Source organism: Amphiura filiformis, chromosome 14, assembly GCF_039555335.1.
Source record: "Amphiura filiformis chromosome 14, Afil_fr2py, whole genome shotgun sequence".
NCBI classification, from domain to species: domain Eukaryota; kingdom Metazoa; phylum Echinodermata; class Ophiuroidea; order Amphilepidida; family Amphiuridae; genus Amphiura; species Amphiura filiformis.
Genome location: NC_092641.1, coordinates 34,281,470 through 34,303,783, shown reverse-complemented (window position 1 = coordinate 34,303,783; position 22,314 = coordinate 34,281,470). Strand labels below are relative to the sequence as shown.

The 22,314-nt window shown below is 36.3% G+C and overlaps 1 protein-coding gene across 3 annotated transcripts in view; it reads left to right on the top strand.

The window, feature by feature from the left end:
* The window catches only part of LOC140170009 (ATP-binding cassette subfamily G member 4-like), a 109,887-nt gene that overhangs the window by 62,815 nt on the left and 24,758 nt on the right, over window positions 1-22,314 (top strand). For all 3 annotated transcript variants that reach the window (XM_072193320.1, XM_072193318.1, XM_072193319.1), the window contains exons 3-5: window positions 8,858-9,049; window positions 19,749-19,866; window positions 21,003-21,192. In XM_072193320.1, coding sequence (XP_072049421.1) covers window positions 8,858-9,049; window positions 19,749-19,866; window positions 21,003-21,192 — 500 coding nt within the window. The remainder of the gene's footprint in view (window positions 1-8,857; window positions 9,050-19,748; window positions 19,867-21,002; window positions 21,193-22,314) is intronic.

Sequence of the window (22,314 nt, the reverse complement as noted above, 5' to 3'; positions counted from 1 at the left end):
ATGGCCTTTTCACACACTTCGTCAGGTTTTTTCAAACAATTTCAGGTTTTTCCATGGATGTTCATTCTCATGCATGTAAACAGGGGTGTGATTCCTCTGGATTCCTCTGATTTTCAGCCTGTTTTGTGGGTATTTTAGCCCAATTTCACCGGTTTTTCAGGATTTTCTACTACTTCCTGGATATTTCACAAGCTTTGAATCACACCCCTGATGTAAAACAGGATGACCAATAACAAAAGTGGGTATCAAATATCACAATCCGTGCAAATTTGGTAGCGCGCAATCCAAATATGGCAGCCAACGCGTGCGCAGTTGTTTGTAGCACAACACGCCGCGCGCAGAGGTTGATTAATAATATTTATGCTAGAACACTTACGCATTTTGCAGTCAATTATGAGATATTAATGACATCGATTTGCATTTACATTTTTATAAATAATAAAAAATGATTGTATCACACGCATTTAGTTAAGCTTGACATGGTTTTGGAATTACCGGGTATTATGCATTATTGCTTGCTCAAGTAGAAGCAAGGATAAGCACTAAAACAATATATTTAATAATATTAATGGAATTTGGAAATGTGAAGATGTTTTTGCAAGCAGTGTTGGTCGATCATGAAAACACAAGTATATGGAATACAATCATCTGCCTATTTTCTAATCTAAGCAAGCATAATTTGGAAAATCAGGGTTTCGTCTGAAGGCAGTTGCCGTCTCCCTATGTAGCAAAAACTTTTGTTAACCCCATGAAAACTACCTGCCGATTGGCCAAAAAGAAGTTTTCATTATAAATTGGCCCAATCAACAACATTGTTAGAATAATTTCACCACGCAAAAAAGTTGGGGTGAATTATTTGCAAAGCTCCATTCTGATTGGTGATTAAAGTAAAGATATCATGTAATTAACCAATCAGAGGCAATGTTAGATCAGCAGGTAGTCGTCAGGGGGTTAAGCCTCACCCACCTCAGGCACTGTGCCTGTGTACAATTTGGCTTAAAATCTCAGGTGAAAACAAATCCAAAAATATCTACAGTTCACTGACCACTTTTGTAACACCCCTCCCCTGACTCAAATGGGGCTGACATCTATCCTCCAAAATGCTACATTCCCTGACCTCGGAAGCATCATAATTTATACATAATAAAATAATGTTGTTTCTTAGTTGATTAATAATGGATCAGATTCCCGTTATAGATACATGTTGCCATGATGATTACAATCAATACCAGTAGCTATGCAATGTTGTTGATAAGCATTGCTATTTATGGAACAGTGAGTGTTTTTAAGATAAATACAAGTCTTGTACGTCAATTGTCTGTAAATTTTTCAAGGATAATTGCAATGATTTGGCTGATCTTTTGTAGTTGGATAGAGTTTTCAATTGCCAACACAAGTCAGTGATTTTTCTTACTGAACTTTGATTGTCTTTAATTTATGGTCATCAAATTGCTATCTACTGTAGACAGTATTTCACTGGACTACCCAGGGGCATACCCAGGACTGGCGGACCCCAGTGGCGAGTGACTCCTAATAGCCCAAAGTAGGCTAATTTTGCATGGGGAGTGCACTACCTTAGAAATAAGGCCTGGATACACTACTGGGTCAGTCCATATGAAATCAAGGAGGCCCCCCACCTGACCCCCTCAGATTTGCTTTATATTTTAGTCATATGTTGTACCTGTAAAAATATTAAAAACCTGCAAATCTGAGGTCTGTAGCTCTTACGGATTTTCTGTGGCAGCCATTTAAAGTTGGAGTAGGGTGGTCTAAAATTGGACTCAAAAGTTGCCCTTTAAATAAATTTCATCTTTGGGAGTCTGTGACTTCTTTACAAAAAGAGAGAGAGGTCTGAAACCTTGTATACACACTAACTGCATGCCCAATTTGTCAAAAAGTAAAAAATAACAAAATTCTGTAATTATGCGTTGTGTCACGGGGTCATTATATATGCAAGAAAAAAATGTAATGTTTTGTAAACTGGCAAGTTTAGCCCCCGTAAATTCACATTTTTTGTCAAATTAATTATTTTTTGTTTTCACTGATGCTAAATATAGGATAAATACAATACATATCCAAAAAATTGAGCTCACAATTCATTTACATTTCGAACAGCGCCCTCACAAAGATGAAATTTATTGCAAATTCAACATTTTCAGGGGGCCCAAAGTCGATGTGGTCCACCTTCAAAATTTATAAAATATCACTTTTATATGACTACTAGTCTTAAATTACAACTTAGGTAAGTCCCAGTAATTGTCTAAGTTGACTTCATATAAAACGACAAGCCCAAAGTTGACCATTTTCTTATTTGCATGTACTGCAAATGTGCCGAATTTATTTTACGCTATATTTAATAAAAACAACCAAAATTTGAAGGTCATCTGTGTTCATAGTTTTACATACACAGTTATTTATAAATACACAAAGCAGTGTAATTTCCTAGTTGTAATGCTATCTACAGTAGACAGCATTGGGAAGCATTAAAACTCAATTTCATACAGAGCAATTATCAAAAATACTGTATTTCTTGTTTGCTGTATAAAAGTTAAGCATAGACCCTATTAATTTCTAGGGTCTATGAGTTAAGCCAGATAATTATTTATATCGATTTTTACTTCATTCTTTTTATTTGATTGTAAACAGTGCTCAGCATTCAAAACCATGCATAATTGTTATTTATGCACCATAGAGGGGAAATTCAATTGCTGCTAAGAATACAAATTAATATACAGGTCTCACTAGAGAAATTGAACGAGGGTCAACAAACTTTCTTTTAAAGCTTCCATCTTCCAGCAGTGATGAATTGATTACATATTATTGCTCTCTTACAGCGACTATTCCATCCACTGATCTAGTTATGTAAGTCCATATTGCAGGATGAACGACCAATGTGTTGTTGAAGAGACTAGAAGTAATTATTGCTGCTGCATGCTGCCAGCTTTTGTGTGGTGACAGCTGCACATGCATAATGCTTGTAGGTTGAGAAATCCCACCCCTCTGGAGTGAAAATGGTATGGTCCAGGTTGATGTCAACAAACTTTCCCTTGTCAGCTGTATACTTCATACACTGGGTGAACAAACTTTCACTGGCCATGATGGTGGCCAGAAATAAATTATATTCTGTTACTGTAATCATTGATGCAGCAGCAGGCAATAATTGTAGGAAATCATTATCATGTATTGCATTTTATTTCTAATATTAGTCACTTGTGGTGTACATGTGGATGTTATAATGTTTGAGCTATTTCATTTTTTCACTGACTTGTGCAAGTGTTTGAGATTATAATTTGTTGTATTGATAAAGTACGAAGTGTGAGTCATCTGATTGAGGAAGCATGATTTTTTAATACATTTTGGTTTTTGTTTAAATACACTTTTAGGCCTACAAATGTGTTTTGTAAAGTGCTTAGTTCAAGAGATAATTTCACTGTGGTATATGCAAGCAACAGGGCCATAGCAAGGTTGAAAAATGTTGGGCGGCCATCAAAAGGTGGGGCATCCAGCCAATGTACAAATATGCACCAAATTGGAATAAACCTATAAAGACAAACATAACAAATTTCTCAAAAAGTGAGGTGGCCATATGGGCCCTGCCTGATGTGGATCCTGAGTTTCTTTCCCAGAAGTCAGTTTGTATCCAAAATTCCTTCCCACAAGCAAACACCTTCACTTGTCTTTGCCACAAGATAAACACATGTATTGCATTAGAACTGGCTCAGTTGCCTCTGATTGCGATCCTGGGATTGCGATGCCCCATTGCGAGTGCAAAACAGTGGCCGCCCTGATTGCGAGCGGCGGCCGAGTGAAGTACTAGTGGCAGGAGTTGGAGTGTCATCCCTGGCACAGAGTGCTAGTAATAGTAGTATTGCATAACAATAGACAATTAGACATCTATTGTAAGGTTGGCTTGGAGGCCGGGGTTAGGGGTTAATCTACTGCTCTCCTTTGTTTCAATTTGTATTGTATGGGAAGGAAAATGATTAAATAGAAGACAAACCCAGGAGGACAAACCCAGAATCCACATATTTTAGCATGCATCAAAATGAAAAGGCTTTATTGAGATCCATTTGCCAATTTCCATTGGTAGTTTCAAAATTAGCTTTAATAATGCAGGGGGGCAAATATTTGGTTATACCAATCATTATCTTCTCCAATGTGCAGTTTTTATGACATTTTATTGATGTAGACATTTTTGTCCTACAGATTTCATAATTGATGTAAGTTTGGAGAAAATCAACATCTTTCTTCAGTGTTTTGGTTTTTCCTGGAAGGTTTTCATGAAAGTTGGGATTTTCCACAAGGAAGTCTGATCATATGAGTCATGATTATGCTGGCATTTTGAATGTATGCAGACATAATTATGCAGTTGGTTTGTCTACCACAACAAAGAACATCACATCTGTAATAGTGCTGTTTGCATTTATTTATTAAGTGGAGTTTGTGTTACTTCTAAATGTGATTTTCATTTTTCTACTGTTCATTTGTATTAGTCCAAAATTCAATAACATGAAAAGGTAATGCAACATTTGTTTAGGCCCAAAAGGGTTAACCAAATTAAATTGTGTATAAATTGCTTAAAAGTGAAGCATACTTTTGATATGAAATATTTGGCACAAAAATGAGGATACTGCCTAATGGCAAGTTTAAAAAGTTGAAGCTCTGTTCAAATACAATTCTCTGCTTTAAGTAGCGATAAATGTTCTATTTTGCTTCTTAACCACTAGCAGGCTGTGTTAGCACATCTATGCTACTAACAACGGTGCACAAAACTGTATTTTGATGATTTTCGGAATGAGCAAATCACTGAATAGGCCCTAATCACATGTGACTAGTTTCCTTCATTTCTCAAGAGACCTAATTAGTGAGTTTTATGTTTGGTTTAAAACATTCCTGGCAGTGTTTGATTTTATGAACAAAAAAAAAACTACTTGGTTCCTTTGTTTGTTCTTTGTTTTCTTTAGGATTTCAAGTTGGGTGTGATGTGGTTTGCAACCATGACAAATTTATATACAGGCATACAAATAGTATGCAATAAAATATAATAGAGCAAAAGTTGTGGTTTAATTTATAGAAATGCCAAATTCAAACAATGTCATGCATATCTTAATTACTGGTATAATATATATTGTTTATTTATTTATTTTTTAATTTTGAGTAAAAAAAATTGAAATCTTAAATTTATAATGACATACAGCTGTTTATAAAAACTAGAAGTAAAACAATGAGGGTAAAATAATCGAAAATGTCTCCAAAGCTGAATGTTTTGTGATAAACAATGCATTCTGTGTGTGTGGCCTTCCTGTTTCTCAGGTGAACAAACTTTCACTCTCTGATATTTTCCAGTGTCTGCCTTGTAGTGTGTGTAGAATAGAAACACTGCTGATGCATTATTCATGAAGGGGACTTCTTCATTTTAGCATAGGGGTGGCTATTTGAATTGATGGATTCGCTATTTTAATATACTTGCTATTGTGTTTTATGGGGATCTGAATAACTTTGGAGTTGGATTTTGAGTTCAGGATGATAAATTAACTATGATTTATACATATATTTAGGATAAAAATTATAGCAAAACTGGACAATCAAGGACAACCTGGAAAAAAATGTTGAACATTCTTAATAAATATTAAAACATACTAGGCGGTTACCCGTATTTGGCGGTTCTCGGCTGTCGCGATTACCTGGCTGATGGTGACTGTAGGCCTACCCACCAAGTTTTATGCTCATAGGACTGCAGTTTTTACTAATTTGACCTCAGATGTCCCCTTGTGACCTCGAAATGACCTTCCAAAATTTGGCTCTAAATGTTGACTGAACCCACCACGTTTCATGCCCATACAACAGTTTTTAGTAATTTGACCTTGAATGACCCCAAAATGACCGTCCAAAAATTGGACTCTAAAAGTTGACTGTACCCACCAAGTTTCATGCCCATAACGACATTTTTTACTATTTTGACCTCAGATGACCCCTGGGTGACCCTGGATGACCCCAAAATGACCGTCCAAAATTTGACTCTAAAAGTTGACTGTACCCACCAAGTTTCATGCCCATACGACAGTGTTTACTAATTTGACCTCAGATGACCCCTGGATGACCTCAGGTGATCTTGGCCCACTTACCGAAACAAACTTATTCTGTCTGAGGTCCAGATGCACCCACCTACCAAGTTTGAGGAACGTGCGACCCCTAGTCTCCGAGAAAATAGGCAGAAAACAGTTTTTACTAATTTGACCTCAGATGACCCCTGGGTGACATTGACCCACTAACCAATACAAACTTGTTCCGTCTGAGGTCAAGATGCAACTACCTACCAAGTTACATGCCCATATGACAGTTTTTTTGAGGAACGTATAGATGATATGACTTTGCACCAGATAGTACATGTAGTAAACATATTGTCGTAACTCATTCCTCCTTTTCTATTGTTAGCAAAATTTTACCAATATTACCAGTGTTTTAATTTCCTCCTGCTATCAATCAAAAAGCAACACTGTTTTCATGTTGAAATCAGAAAGCATAGACTTGTTTGCTGTCTGGAAATAAGTTCAAAAGAAATCTATTTATAATTTTTCATGTGCTATCTACTGTAGACAGCAAACTTGCTTTTTGAATTTTTTTTTTTTTTTCAATTTTAGTAGATTTGTTTTGTGTTGAGCCATATTGCAGCGTGAGCTGGCTTATGGACAGGAGTATTATGGGGTATGGTAGTATAGCCGCTAGCCATGGCATACAAATCATTGACCCTTCTGCAGGCGAACAGATAATTGTATTGGTTTGTTTTGATATTATTTTTTTGTTTGTTTGGAAATATGAGCTGAGGATAGCTCTGCCCTATGTTGTAGGCCTCAACCATGCAGAAACATGATATAACCATATCAGTTGCTAACCATAGCAACTGGTTCAATCTCGGCCAGTAGGCAAGTTGATCTAAATAATAGTTGTGAGAGGCTGAGAATCGTGTTGACAAAACTGTAGACGATGAGACATATTTTTGTTGATATCATCAGACAACCTACAGTTCTTTCATTGGCTGTGATCTGATACATAACAAAATAGTGTTAGCTACAGCCAAGGGGGAAGCCCTGCTTGTCAATGCATGCAGTGCTCAGCCCAAGGAACATCCTCCTCTAATTGTGCTATTTCAGACTCTGGTGCTATTTCAAGCTGTTTTAGCATGGTTACTTTCCAAATGTCAAATGTCCAATGAATAAGGGAACAAATCAAAATAGTAGTGAAGTCCCAATTTAAAACTAAACATAACTAAAACATCAAATAGTAGGACAAACTAATTGCCCCCTTCATCATACCTTGCAAGAGAGTAACTTAAATCTATGAATACAATTTTAAAACTGAAATAGCAAATAGAAACCCATGCAGTTTTGCTTTACAAATTTTGATGCCTCTATTGTCTTGTTGCCATGGTGACCCTTTGAATGCAAAATAAAATACTGATTCAGAAGTTTTGACTAAACCCATTGAAAATGTTGCTTTTGTCGCTAGAGTCATGTTATCATGTGGATCCCAGTGAACCAGGAGCCCGACCAAGAGCAATATTCCAACACAAAATGCTCCTGGTTCCGAGTCCAGTCCGCTTATGTCAAGGCTTGCTGTCTACTATTCCAACATTTGCAACAGGTGTTCAATACTTCCTGCACAAAATGCTTGTCCCAAAGCCTGTACTGACACATAAAATTAATAATAATAAAAATAATGATAATAAAAAAACAACGCACTACACATTAGGTTTTCAATTTCTCACAAGCTTTGAGCACTCAGGATTTAATTAAGGTGGCCTAATCTGCACCCATGCATGTGTCAAATTCACTGTATTCCACAGTAATAATTTCTGATGCATTTCTGGCCCTGAAGTGACTCGGTCTCCATATTTCATATCAAAGAAATCAATAAAAAAATTTGTTCAAAGATATTCAACTTTCAGTATGAAGGCAAGTCTTAATACGTCAATGCCTTAATGCCGTGTGCAATGCTTCTCAGGTGATTCCAGCTCAGCTACACATAGTGTTATATTCTCTATTCCAAATGCATAATTTTGACTTGCAAATCAACTTGAACAAGCAGCAGTAATTTGAATAAAACTCCACAAGCAGAGTGAGGTCAAATGTAGTCATTTTAGTCATAAGTAGAAATAGTCTACAGTGAAATTAAACCAATTCTGTTTTTAGTGAGTTATTTCATAGTTGTGAAATTATATGAGCCACAAAAATGAAATCTTAGTCAGATGCTGTATTTACTGCAGCAGACACGGTATAATGTGCTATCAATAGTTTGACGGCAAGTCAAGATCGTGTAGTCTACCAGCGCGTCATGTGACAAGCCTATATACGCAAATTGACGCAACTTGTGGTTATTGAAACATTAAATTACATTAGAGAACATCAGATGTGTGGAGGGAGTCAGCAACCATGTTATGCTCTGTTTAATGTTTATTTACAATTATGTTGGGTGAATAAACTCTAGAAACACTTTACACACCTTGTTTCAAGGCTTGTGATGTTGCAGAGAAACTTAACATTTTGAGATGATATAAGGTTGTACAAGAACTGTCAGGCAGAAAGGAAAACTAACATGCATTTTAGTTGAGAGCTATAATGCACATCAATAACACACGGAACATCATCAATTTATTCAACAGCTTGCTACTGAATCAAAATTAAGATGGATGGGTATTTGGTTCCAAATATAGGCATGACATTACCATATATAGTCATGCCGTTCAAGTTATGTTACTCAACATTAGCATGACCACATATTGTCATAGTAACTCATTACTTTGTCTCTACATCCAACATGGCCGCCATTTATAGTTATAGTCATGACTCGTCTATTTCAGATGATGTACAGTTGGACATGGACTCAGAATGCGGCCAGTTGCGAGGTGGCCCGAGTGTGCTCAAGAAAGTGGAGAACAGGACGTTTGAGGCTCAGAGGCTGTCACATCTTCCAGCGAGACATCCGGTCTATGTGGAATTTGAGAATATTTCTTATTCTGTGCGTGAGGGAGGATTTTGTTCCAGGAACAAAGGTGAGTTAGATGGTGTTGTCATATGTGGGAAAAGTCATTATGTAGGGGTGGGTGTGTTGGGTGGTTTGTGTGCTTGTAATCACCCTTGAATGAAGACATTTTTATGAATTAAACTTTACATCCCAACTGGGGACTTGGTTGGAACCGTTAACTGTCCCCGGTTCCCTAAAATGTGTGATGGGCTGTAAATAACATAACCTTAAATTCCCCACATGCTTTTTGGTGACTGAATGGGAAAGAAGGAAGGAATAAAGAAGGAAAATGAACAAAAATGTTGTTTGTTTCTCTCGGGTGTGAACCCCAGACCCCTGTGTGCCAAGCCCTTGATCAGCGACCAGAAGCTACCTGTGTTTCGCTAGCCTAGCCAACGAAACCTATAAATATATGGTTAAGGAAATGAGAGAAGCAAGGAATAAAGATACAAGAAGTTGTTTGTTTCCCTTCGGATTCGAACCCCAGACCCTGTGCATGCGAAGCACTTGATTGGCGACTAGTAGCCATGGGTGTTACGCCTGGAGGTGCAGTAAACTCTGATCAGGGATGGATCATGGAGATGTGTTGGAATTTGGTTGGATTCCCATAAGTGTGGTACAAGGGGTCCAACAGTGATCCCTAATATGAGGGTCATTCAAAAAGTTCTACCTCCATCATCGCATCTCTGAATATCTTATGTGCCAGGCAATTGAAATTACCCATGATTATAATCTTACGGTTACAAACTGAAGCCAAAAGTTTAGTAAGCATCATATTGTAGCTTTGGATAATGTCCATAAAAATGTTTTCAAGATGGGTCCTATTTGAACTCCTTGACATGCATTGGCACTTGAAACATGTTTTAGGTGAGAAGAAAACATCAAAGGGTTCAACAGACACACAAAAATGTTGATGAAATTTTCCAGAGTTCGACTAGACCATGTTTAAGGGTAATTCGTAATTAGGTCCTATTTTAAGCAATGGATGCATCTTGACGTGGAAATAGGATGAACAGTCTACTGACAAAAACTGTGCATAAGACTTATTTGATTTTAACTTATGAACCAATTAATATAACTTGCACCATAAAAGCTGCCCCCGATCAAAGTCAATGACATATGGAAAAGGTCAATACGAAGGCTATTCTGAACATATAGCCTATTGGTTTTGTTGTGCACAAGTCATGGTACCCAGTAAAACTGTACCATCTGCAAGCATATTTAGATATTGATTAAATTATTTGAACAAAAATACAGCAATTTAATCATTTTCAGAAATAAATCTATAATGATTTTCACATAGATGTTGGCAACCTTTTTAATCAAAATTAGCCTTTTTTTCAGACAGTTTCCAATGTACCAAATCTGTATTCTGTTTTCACAAGATGTTAAAACAACCAAAAATCACATTTTAATCAAAGAACTTTTATTTGTGTACATGGGTAATTTCAATATCCTGACACGTAAGATAACAGAGATGTGATGATGGAGGTGGAACTTTTTGAATGACCCTCGTAGAACAGATATGGTGAAGTAGCCTCTTGAATGTACCTGTATGATAAAAGGGGCAATAATTCTGTTGTCATGAACATTTACAGAAAGGTTTGTTGTTTTGCACCATATATCCTGGTTTTAACCAAGTTTTCAAACTAAGAATTCAAATGTGTGAGTCATTGCCACTAAATGGAAAAGAAAATTGGAATGGAATTATTGTAATATTAATTTGAATACAAAGGCACCTGAATATGAGGACAAGTTTAGGCCTGGTTTGCTCTAGGTTATTGACTATTTGCGATTGTTAGACATGTTTTACTTGTTACCATTTGGTTGTCAAAAATAGCTAGAAATTGGGACTTCTGGAGGGTTTTTTTTTCTTTCTTTTTCTTTTCTTTTTTTTTTTTTTTTTTTTTTTTTTTTTGTAGTTCTGAGAAAAAGTGAGTCATGCATGTGGTTAGTGTGGTTGGAAGAATGATGTCATCTCAACCTGAAGTTCAATTGTAAATTTGGTGACCACTTTCAACAAAACATGTTTATGTGTTTTTGTGCATGTTAGAAATAGGGACTGGGAGACAGTAGGTAAACAGTTACATACAAAAAAATTCCTGCTCACATCACTGGCATAATGAACCAATAGTTTGGGTTTGCAAAAATCTGGCATGTGTAAGAGAGAGGGCAAAGATTTACAAAGATATTTTGCCATGTAAAAAGTGGGTGTGGTGGACAAGCAATTTTTGGCAGACCATTTTGAGAATTACCCCTACATATAATTATGCACAATCCTTGATATCTATTTCATATCTGTCATCTAGCCTATATCTTGAGCTATCTCTTTTACATAATGACCTCTTTTAAGAGTGTTAAAACACTTGCAGATCTAACACAAGTACATAGAAATCCCTTTGCATCAGACATGCTAATTTCCGACATATTCAATCTTTATGATGATAAAGAGCCAGGTAACACATTAGCAATCCCTTGCATAGGTCCACATTACAACAACCATTAGTTCCAAGAAATCTCATTATGGTTATGTTTGACTTCTTTGGGATATGCAGACAGGATTCTGAATGATTCAGAGCAATAAAAATTAGCTCTTCAAAGAAAAAGAAAGATCTCTATGAAAGAGATCCATCTTGTATTTCATTTATTTGACAAGCTGCAGGATCTTAATTGTGGTTCTCAAGACAATTTTGATTTTCTTTTCTTACTAATGATATTTTTTGTTTTCTTTTTCATCAAGTATCAGCAAATTATTCGAACATCAACCACAACATAGTTCCTGACTAAAGATAACAATTAAATTTGAGTAATTTCATTTGTTGCTATCTACTGAAGATAGCAAATTATTTGAACATCGACCACAACATATAGTTTCTGACTAAAGAAAACAATTAAATTTGAGTAATTTTATTTGTTGCTATCTACTGAAGATAGCAAATTATTTGAACATCGACCACAACATATAGTTCCTGACTAAAGATAACAATTAAATTTGAGTAATTTTATTTGTTGCTATCTACTGAAGAACATTATTTGAACATCTACCATAATGTAGTTCCTGTCTACTAAAGATAGCAATTTTAACATCAACTACAACATAATTGACATCTACTAAAGATAGCAATAAAATGTAAGTAATTCTATTAGTAGTGTGATGCTATCTACTGAAGATAGCAAACAATTTGAGCATCTACCATATCATAGTTCCTGTCTACTCAAGATACCAATTTGAGCAATTTTATTTGTTGATATATCTACTGAATATAGCAATACCAATTGCTGTGTACTGAAGATAACAATGAAATGTTAGTAATTTTATTAGTATAGTCTAATGCTATCTACTGAAGATATCAAACAATTTGAGCATCTACCGTATCACAGTACCGTACCTGTCTAAAGATAACAACTAAATTTAAAATTGTATTAATTGCTATCTACTGAAGATAGTAAACAATATGAACATCAACCACAACATGTTTCCTGTCGACTAAAGATAGCAATTAAATTAAAGGAATTTTATTACTTGCTATCTGTTGCGAAGAAGTTTCGACAGTATTTTTTGTGGGACATGAGAGCACATCAGGCATATCGAATTGCATTCTGAATACGAAGAATGTCTTTCTGATATCAAATAATTTTCATTTTTGAAATTCACGATATAATATTAATTTTATGACAAATTATTAAAATTTGATATTTTTCACATTTTTGATATATAACAGTCCTCGCAGTAAATTTTATAAATCTAATGATATATCCTTAAAGTGTATGTAGCTGGGAGGAAAAGCCGACAATCGAAAATTTTGACCTTTCATATTGAAGATATGGATTTTTTTCCCAAAAAGACCTAATTTTTTTTTGTGTGTTTTGGGAAAAAAAAAATCCATATCTTTAATATGAAAGGTCAAAATTTTCAATTGATCGTTGGCTTTTCATCCCACCTACATACACAATAAGTACATATTATCAGATTTATAAAGTTTACTTACGAGTACTGTTAAATATCAAAAATATCAATTTTTCATCATTTGCCATAAAATGTGTATTTATTGCGAATTTCAAAAAATCAAATGTATTTGATATCTGAAGGACATTCTTCGTATTCAGAATGCAATTCGATGTCTTCTTTCTTTCTTTCTTTCTTTCTTTCTTTCTTTCTTTCTTTCTTTCTTTCTTTCTTTCTTTCTTTCTTTCTTTCTTTCTTTCTTTCTTTCTTTCTTTCTTTCTTTCTTTCTTTCTTTTTTTTCTTTCTTAATATGATTATGTAGTTATCAGTCACAAAGGACTCAGTTTATTCTTTCAATTTAAATATTTCTTCTTCTGAATTTGATTTCTTTGCTGGATATACATGTATGGTAAACTGCCAAATATTAGTTTTGGGTACTTCTGAATTAAGATGGGCCAATTCACGGTGCTGTTGTAGAGTTTTTGCAACACTTTTCATACTTGGAACTATCATTAGAAACAGTGACCTATTTTCAGTGCTACTTTAATCCACAGTATATCATCAACAAAATGCAGCCTGCTTAAGGGGAATCATTACTGTTGAAGCAAATGAGATCAGTAATGACATTCTGGCAAATTGTTTTTCATCTCAGGACAGGAATACATACATGTAGAATTGTAATACTGGCATGGCTTTGTATGAGGCCAAGTTGAAAATATAATATGCCCATTTGTCATCTGTGCATGCTTCTCTTGCAGTGTATAATCATAAACCTGCAAATTCCCTTCTGTATGGATATGACAGGAAAAGTCACTTATTCCCCATTTTAAAAAATTGAAAACTATTTGGTAATGGTATGGAAAAAATATAGCCCTCTTCACATAGATAGAGCCTCTATAATTTGGGCTACCATGTACACTCACCATGTACACTCACTATATATGTACAAAGTGAAGATGTGGCCTAAATCTTCCACACACACAGTGTGAATTTTAAATGGGGTTATACCTAAATAATGAGTGACTCCATTTGAAATCTACGCCCCCTGTATGGGCGGTCAAGACAGTCTTCCATAGGGTGCATTGATATCAAACGGAAAAGCACTTTGCTCTCTTTAATTTGTTTGTGTTTTAAATGATCTTCCTGTTGGATGGCTCACACTACCCCTATCCCTGGTCTATGCCAAACTGGCATAACTTAGGCCAATTTCTACAAACTTTTACCTCTTTTTGGAAATGTCATTTCGTAAGACTTGCCTCTTGACAATCTTTTTTGGACAGTAGTATATTTGCTCTAGCCGTTTGGGTAAAAAGAAAGGACTAACTGATTCCATTCTCTAACACCACTAAGAATAAAGTGTAACATGCAGTGGCAGCACCGGTAATTTTTTGCGGGGGGGAGGGGGGGGGCATTGAGGGGGGCAAAGTGAATTTCAGGGGCAAAATCACCAAATTTTGGGCAAAATTGCAGCAAAAAGTGGAAATTTTTGTAATTTTGGGTTTTTACTGGGGGGCAACAGAGGGGGCAAGAGTTCTGACTGGGGGGCATTTCCCCCATGCCCCCCCCACCGTGGTGCCGCCACTGGTAACATGTTAAAAAGATGATCTGAGATGTTGTTACTGTAATAGCTTTGTGTCATTCCATCAATCCAAAACATTTTTAACCAGATTTGAGTTCACTAACCTCTCATAAACATCAGAATAAATTTAATAAATGATTTTAATAGTCTCCTCTTAATGGTAGTGGCAAATTACACCGCTAATATTAAATGGGCATTCCGTACTGTAAAAAGCATGTCTGCTGCCTTACTTTTTTTATGAAGAAACTGTTTAATTTTTTGCTTGGTCTAGCTTGCTGTTACATCTCCAACAGGAAGCATTATTATGACCAGACTTATGCATGGTCCAAATTCTTAAGCTTCACATTTTTCAATTTCCTGAAAAACTAATCAAAGATGGTCTAATTCAAAATTGCATAAAGTGTATACATGTACTGCCTTTGGAGTAGTGCAGACACAACAACAACAAATAAGTTTGGGATATACGTATATGTTTTAATAAATATATACTGGATTCTGCCCACCCAATGATTCTTGTACCATATTCAAATTTTAAGTCATTGTGAGAAAATGTTGTTCAATTTGATATTAGAATAAGTTAAGAAATTAGAATATCTACCACACCATAACACATTACTCCTAACACACGGTTATATGGTAGGAAAACACTTGCCCTTACCAATGCTTACCCCTAACCCTAAACTCCTAACCTTTAAACCTTAATCCTAATCACAGGGTTAAATGGTATGCAATATAGTTATGCCAGAAATCAATAGAAGAAAATAATGAAAACATAATTACTAGTATTTTGTAATAAATAGAGTAAAGTCAAATCTTTTAAGATGTTAAAACAACCAAAAATCACATTTTAATCAAAGAACTTTTATTTGTGTACATGGGTAATTTCAATATCCTGACACGTAAGATAACAGAGATGTGATGATGGAGGTAGAACTTTTTGAATGACCCTCGTAGAACAGATATGGTGAAGTAGCCTCTTGAATGTACCTGTATGATAAAAGGGGAAATAATTCCGTTGTCATGAACATTTACAGAAAGGTTTGCTGTTTTGCACCATATATCCTGGTTTTAACCAAGTTTACAAACTAAGAATTCAAATGTGTGAGTCATTGCCACTAACTGGAAAAGAAAATTGGAATGCAATTATTGTAATATTAATTTGAATACAAAGGCACCTGAATATGAGGACAAGTTACCTTGTTCCTGTAGGCCTGGTTTGCTCTAGGTTATTGACTATTTGCAAATAGAGTAAAGTCAAATAAAACATCCGTAAAATAGGGAAAAAACCATAATGATAAGTGTCACCCATCATGATAATCATCTAATGTAGAAAGCTGGGGGAGGGGCTCTTATATTTTGAGATGCATGCATATCATGCTGGTGTTAAAAATACATGTAAAACGTTTTTCATGGGCAAATGATGTATGCACATAATTATATGGTGGAAATGATAACAACCCTTATATTAAACCTTTGCATCTCTCCTTTGTATAACCCATACCATTCCTCTTGTGTGTCAGCTTTATTTGTCTCAATATTTGAGTGCAAACACCAGTAGATCATTCTCTTTCCGATGCGCCTTAATTATTTAACAAAACATGCATTGAGGAATATGTTGGAAAATATATGTTTTATTGTTTGTTTTGTTTTTGCATAAAACAACCAATCAATGTAGAGTCAAGAAACAAAAGCTTTTTAGAGCACCTGTTCCAACTAATTAAAACAATATATTTTCCCAGGAAGAGAGATGATCACAATTTGTGAAGATAGCATATTGATCGCATTGATCATTGATAGTACGGCCATTAGTAAAATTAACATGGTCTTAAATAGTCAATTGTTAAGTCAACATTGATCGTAGGTCGTTGATTGGTTTTAATATTGGAACCGTCCATTTTTACCGCAGGGTCATTGTTGGGGGGTTGATGATGTAATACCAGGGGTAAAATTAATTGTGGTAATCAAGGCTTCCTCTCCAAATTTCTAATGAGGGAACAACACAATTTTGGCCTGGGGAATTTTGGGGTCAAATGGGGAAGGGGGAAAGCAACAAAAAAATTTACCTTTCAGGTCATCTACCATTTTTTGACTTTTTAAAATAGAAAACCTAAAAGGTTTTCACCTAAAAAGTTCAAAAGTTGTAATAGTTATCATCAATTTTCAGAGACAATGGTATGAGTTCTACATCACTGGGAATATGAGTGGGAAGGCAATCAGCCAAATATTTTCAGGAGGGCCATAGCCCCTATAATACTGCAGCCTACTTCTTTCCTAAAAGTTCCATAATTTCTTACATCATTTTCAGATACAATTTTGATAAAATAATTATGAGACAAATATGTGACCCCTCGGCACAACTGAGCCCTGAAGTCGCCAATCATCATTTTTGAGATATTCAACCAAAATATTCTGCTTGAAATTAGCTTTAAAATGATGTATATCATGTCTATAGTACTTGACATTTAAGTAGTGAAAAATCAATAAAACAGTCAATAAATCCTTTGTTTCCTATTGTTTATTGTTAAGTTCGATGGAGCATATCTCAATAGTGGCACTGGCGACATCCGGGCTCAGTTGTGCCGAGGGGTCACATATGAAGTGAGATGGCACTTATAGATGTTTTCATGGTTACAGGTGGAAAGATTATTATTAGTCCGAGTTGGTTATACATGTAAGCCCTATCCTGTCCCAAACCCTAACAGTTTAACTTCACCCTAACGCTGACTTATAACCTAAGCCATAACACTACCCAGTGGCGTGTCCAGGGGGGAGGCTTTGGGTGCTGAAGCCCCCGCACTTTGTTAAAAATCATGTAAAATCAGCCGTTTTTTGGCGATTTTAGCCATTAAGCCCCCGCATAACTCTGAAAGCTCCTCTGAGCCCCCCGCAGGAAAAGATCCTGGACACGCCGGTGCTACCCCTAAACATGACCCTGATTCTAATCCGAAGTCTAACCCTAAACCTATTAATGCTAGCCCTTACCTTCACTAACACTATGCCTAACCTAAAGTGACCTAAACCCTAACTATAACACTAATGGCCCCTTCTGACTGATGGGCTGTTCGTGTTTTCAGCCTCTTTTTACATACATTTTACAATATGTCTTGTTTCTGGCTTTATGGACTGTGTGTCCTGGACTCAGCTGGTATGGTCAAACCAAATGGACATATAGATTAATTATGTGAGATAACAGTCACTCGTTACATGTTGCATAAGGTGTTTGATTGAATATTGCTGATGAATTTTTGTAATTCTAAATATTTAAAATCTAGATGTTTAAAGTGATGTAGACAAGGTGGCTAGCAATGTAGGAAGCCATAATCAAATGGTGTGTTGTTGTGTGTTATAATGTGAGCCATCCATCAGGGTGGGCACTGAGCTTGATTAACCCTAACTCCGCTGAGGCTTTTTGGCTGATGGGAAGGAAGGAAGAAGATAAAGAGAATTTTCATTTTCTCGGGTGCGGTTTTGAACACTGACCCCTTGGGTGCTAGACACGCTCACGGCCATACCTTGCCATGGGGGATTGTCTTGGCCAGCCAAGCTTTCCGTCACCATTTGTGCTTTCGCATGATGATGCAATCAGATCGTGTGGAATACTTGTGCTCGGATTTTCTTGCTCTAAGTAGCTTTTTGTGGCTTTTGGTCATGCATTTTTCAGCCATTTTGTCTACAATGAAATTTTTGAGAATGTTCACTTTGATTGGGCTTCCTGTTGTGTCAACATTGATATTGCAGCTGTGATAATGACGTCATCTTTACCTACTTAGATAAAGAAAATACTTCTGTATTGTAAAATAAATTTCTGGTCATCACAGAGAGATAAAACTTGTTCAAAATGATCTGAAATGAATTAATGCTTAATCAAAATCAAAGGTTAGATTCCAAAATAGTTCATGCGATGCCGATGCTGGACCTCAAATTTATTTGACACTAATAGCCAGTTGAGTTGGGCAAGAAATGCTAAAAAAATACCTGGCTGGCTTCCAAAATTGTCCATAACCCTAACACTGCCAGGTACTATATAGAATACAATTATGATATTCCGCTGTGCATTCATGCATCCCACATGATGTGATGACGCAATCACCCTAAGCGATGTGCACATTTTCGTTGGCCAGGCCAGAGAAACACCTGTGGCTCATAGTTGCTGATCTACTGTTTGGCACACAAGGGGGTCACAATTCCAAGTATGCTGAGGGGTGTGATTGCATACATAAGAATACGATAACATTATAGGCACAAGGTTGGCCAACTGAGGTCGCCACACATGGGTTGATGTTGCGGCAGGGTGTTCTATGTACAAGGAGTCGGTGGTTCAAAACTGGGCAGAAAAGACTTTGCTATTCATCTCCCGTTCTTCTCCCATACACGTCCGCCCACAAAAGCAGTTTAAGTGTGAGGCCTAAAATCCCAGTTTTTCCATTGATTTTTCATACAGGGGATAGGGTGTTAGGAGTATCTAAATTCCTTGAATAGATTCAATAAGTGTGTTGATTAAAATATGCAAATTTTCATTTCCTTTTGTAGTGAGTAAAAGTTCACTCACTTTGTTATGTCAAGCAAAATGGAAATTAGTATATTAATGGAGTATGTATGTAGAATGATAATGCCAGGAAGTATCCGTTTGTGTAGACAGGTGAGATCCATATATAGCACTAGAGTAATTTGGCCATATAACACAGATAAGTTGCTTTTGCCTCTCTATAAAGAGGGCATTTACCTCAAAAATAGATCATATCTCACTACATAAGTTATAAAATGGGTTATTGTCCTCTACCTGGAACTCCAGCTGTAAAGAGCTTTCCATGGTTCTTGACAAGATTTACCAAATGTTCTCCTTCTCAAGAGAAGCTGTGTATTGTCAGCTATATCACATAGTGACGTATCTGCAAATTGTGTATTTTGAGAAAAACAGTTTTGAGGTTTTCGAGAAAATGATTGTATCAGTACTCTGAACATATACCATCTACATTTAGTGGAACGAAAACCATTCCAGTCTAAAGAAGACAATTCATCAAGTTCATATAAATGCTATTTTAACCACTTGGTTAAGGCAAAGGTCTTGTAAACCTGAGGTCCTTGGTTCGATTCCCGGGCAGGATCACTTTTTCTGTTTGTCTCCTTTATTATTTGCAATGGCGAACCTGATGAAAAATTGTGTTTATTAATGAAAATTAACTTATCTATCTATTTTTGCAGGCAACAAGACTATCCTGAAAGGCTTATCAGGCAGGTTTTTCTCAGGGGATTTGGTAGCCATCTTGGGTCCATCTGGAGCAGGAAAATCTTCCTTTATGAATGTGTTGGCTGGCTACAGGTAAGAAAATGCATAATGGTTTGATGTAGGGGTAAAATAGTAGATGATGATATAGGATTATATGGAAAATGCAGAGGAGGTAGGAAAACTGAAGGGAAATAGTATACAAATATTTACTGCTCATTAGGGATCTGGTGGAATCTATTGTCCCGAGGTGAACTGGAGACCGTGAGCCTACTATTTTCCCGAGACCGCCAGGTCGAGGGAAAATCGCCGGCTCACGGTCTCCAGTTCACCGAGGGGACCAATAGATTCCACCAGATCACTAATTAAGAGCAGTAAATATTTGTTTTATATCCTTCATTAATATATTCTTTGTTCATTAATTGGTTAAAATATTAGAAACGCAAGGCCTTTATCATAGTCATAGGCCTCGGTATAAATCTAGGCTAGGCCTACTCAAGGCTAGGCTGGCCTCGCTTTGTTTTGATTGAATGCATGTAGGCCTACATGCACAAAGCACGCACACAGTTGAGTGGCTAAAGCTTACCGTGAAAATGTTGTTACCTCTCATATATATTTCCGTGAAACGAGTACGGTAACCATGCTCTCTGTCAGTATTTTGCCGTCAATATTAAGATACTAATCCTGATGTAACTCAGATTATGGCATGAAACCGCCGTATTTTAGTTGCACATCTGTGCTGCTTGTGTGGTTCGATACATGTATAAGACAACATGACTTATGACACATTAATACCCCAGAGCCGGCTGTGATATCCCGTGTATGTGGCGAGTTGCACGGACCACTAGGAACTGCGACGCGGATATGAGGTCATCTGGCGCTCAGAGGGAGATAGTAAAACTATTTCCGGGAGATAGTACTTTGAATAGTACCTCGCTCCCTCATCAATCGGCTTTTTGACTGTTTTGTAAAATAGCAAAACTATTTTTGGTCACATGATACTCGTTTAACCAATTAACGAACGAGAATATATTAATGAAGGATATAAAATTAAAAGAGGAATAGAAAGTGGAGGTTGGGGATTATTACAATGATGATGTTGATGATGATTTTAACTGGATAATGACAAGACACAAAATAGTTTCTAAATTTGTTGAAACAATCTTACAATCTGGTCAGTTTTAAGAAATAAACTTACATTTATACTATTGCCACTAATTCGTTTTAAACAGAACCGCTAACATGACAGGCGACATCCTGGTCAATGGCAACAGTCGTGATCTTCGTCAGTTTCGCAAGATGTCCTGCTACATCATGCAGGATAGCCATCTCCTGCCACACCTAACCGTCATGGAAGCCATGATGGTATCAGCCAATCTGAAGATCAGTGAGAAGACATCTTATAAGGAGAAGAAGATAGTGGTGAGTTTGTTTGTTTTGGGGGTCTAATCAGGACATTAACAGCAATTATCTACTTTAATAGGCAACATTGGCATCGAGTTAGCAATTAACTTCTACTGAAGCTCTGCAAATCTTGTTTAGAAACTGCATGTGTTGGTAGGAGATTCCATATGCTTACAATGCTCATCAAAAGTATTTGGACACTTTTGACACTCCCCTGAATGATCAATGTTGAATCCTACTTTTCTGGTCATGCATGCCTAGTGGTGCCCAACATTGATTGGTGGGGAAGGGGGGTGTTTGGGGTATAGGCTTCACACCATAGAAAATTCCATTACAGCATGTTAAAAATAACGGAAATAATATACATTTTCCACATAAGTGTCCCAACACATTTTGATGAGCGCTGTAGCTGTAGAGTATTGGAAAAACAGACATGGAATGATGTTCCTCAGGTTGGCTAAGAAACACAAACCTTATCCTTGGCCATGAATACAACACAGGACGACCATGTATCTAAAATAGTGCTCTTACCAATTGATCTATAGAGGAAGCAGATGACATCAAAACATAGTAGTGTTGATATCACAATGATTTATTGTGGAAGAATTAAGGGAATTTAGACAGTTAAATATTTTGCTTGGTTATTTGCTAAAGCAGGGATTATGGAAACTGCATCATCTGATAGTTACAAAAAGTACTTGACGTTGCATCAATAAGACTAGTTAATGGAGTATCAACCAGGCCTACTCCCCACTCCAGAAAAATACAGCACTAACTTTTTTGGGATTAAAAAAATATTAAGTTCTGCCAAATGAAACAGCGCAATCTTAATCATTCACTTAGTCCTAACTGGAGGTAAAAGAAAAAGTTCACTATTTTACTAATTTCTTAAAAAAGAGCCAAAAACATGCATTTTCGGCATGTTTTCTTACAATCGAGTCACAAAAATCACAGACTTGGAACAATCTGCCGAAATTTTGCTCTAATTTTCACTTTTTTGTGTTACTTTAATTAAATGATTGATTATAAGAATGAAGCATGTCTTTTCCAAAAATTAGAAAGCATAAACTGAAATTAGTCTTAATACAAGTCTTTGGGCTTGATTGTCACACCCTAAAAATGCATGTTTTTGGCCCTTAT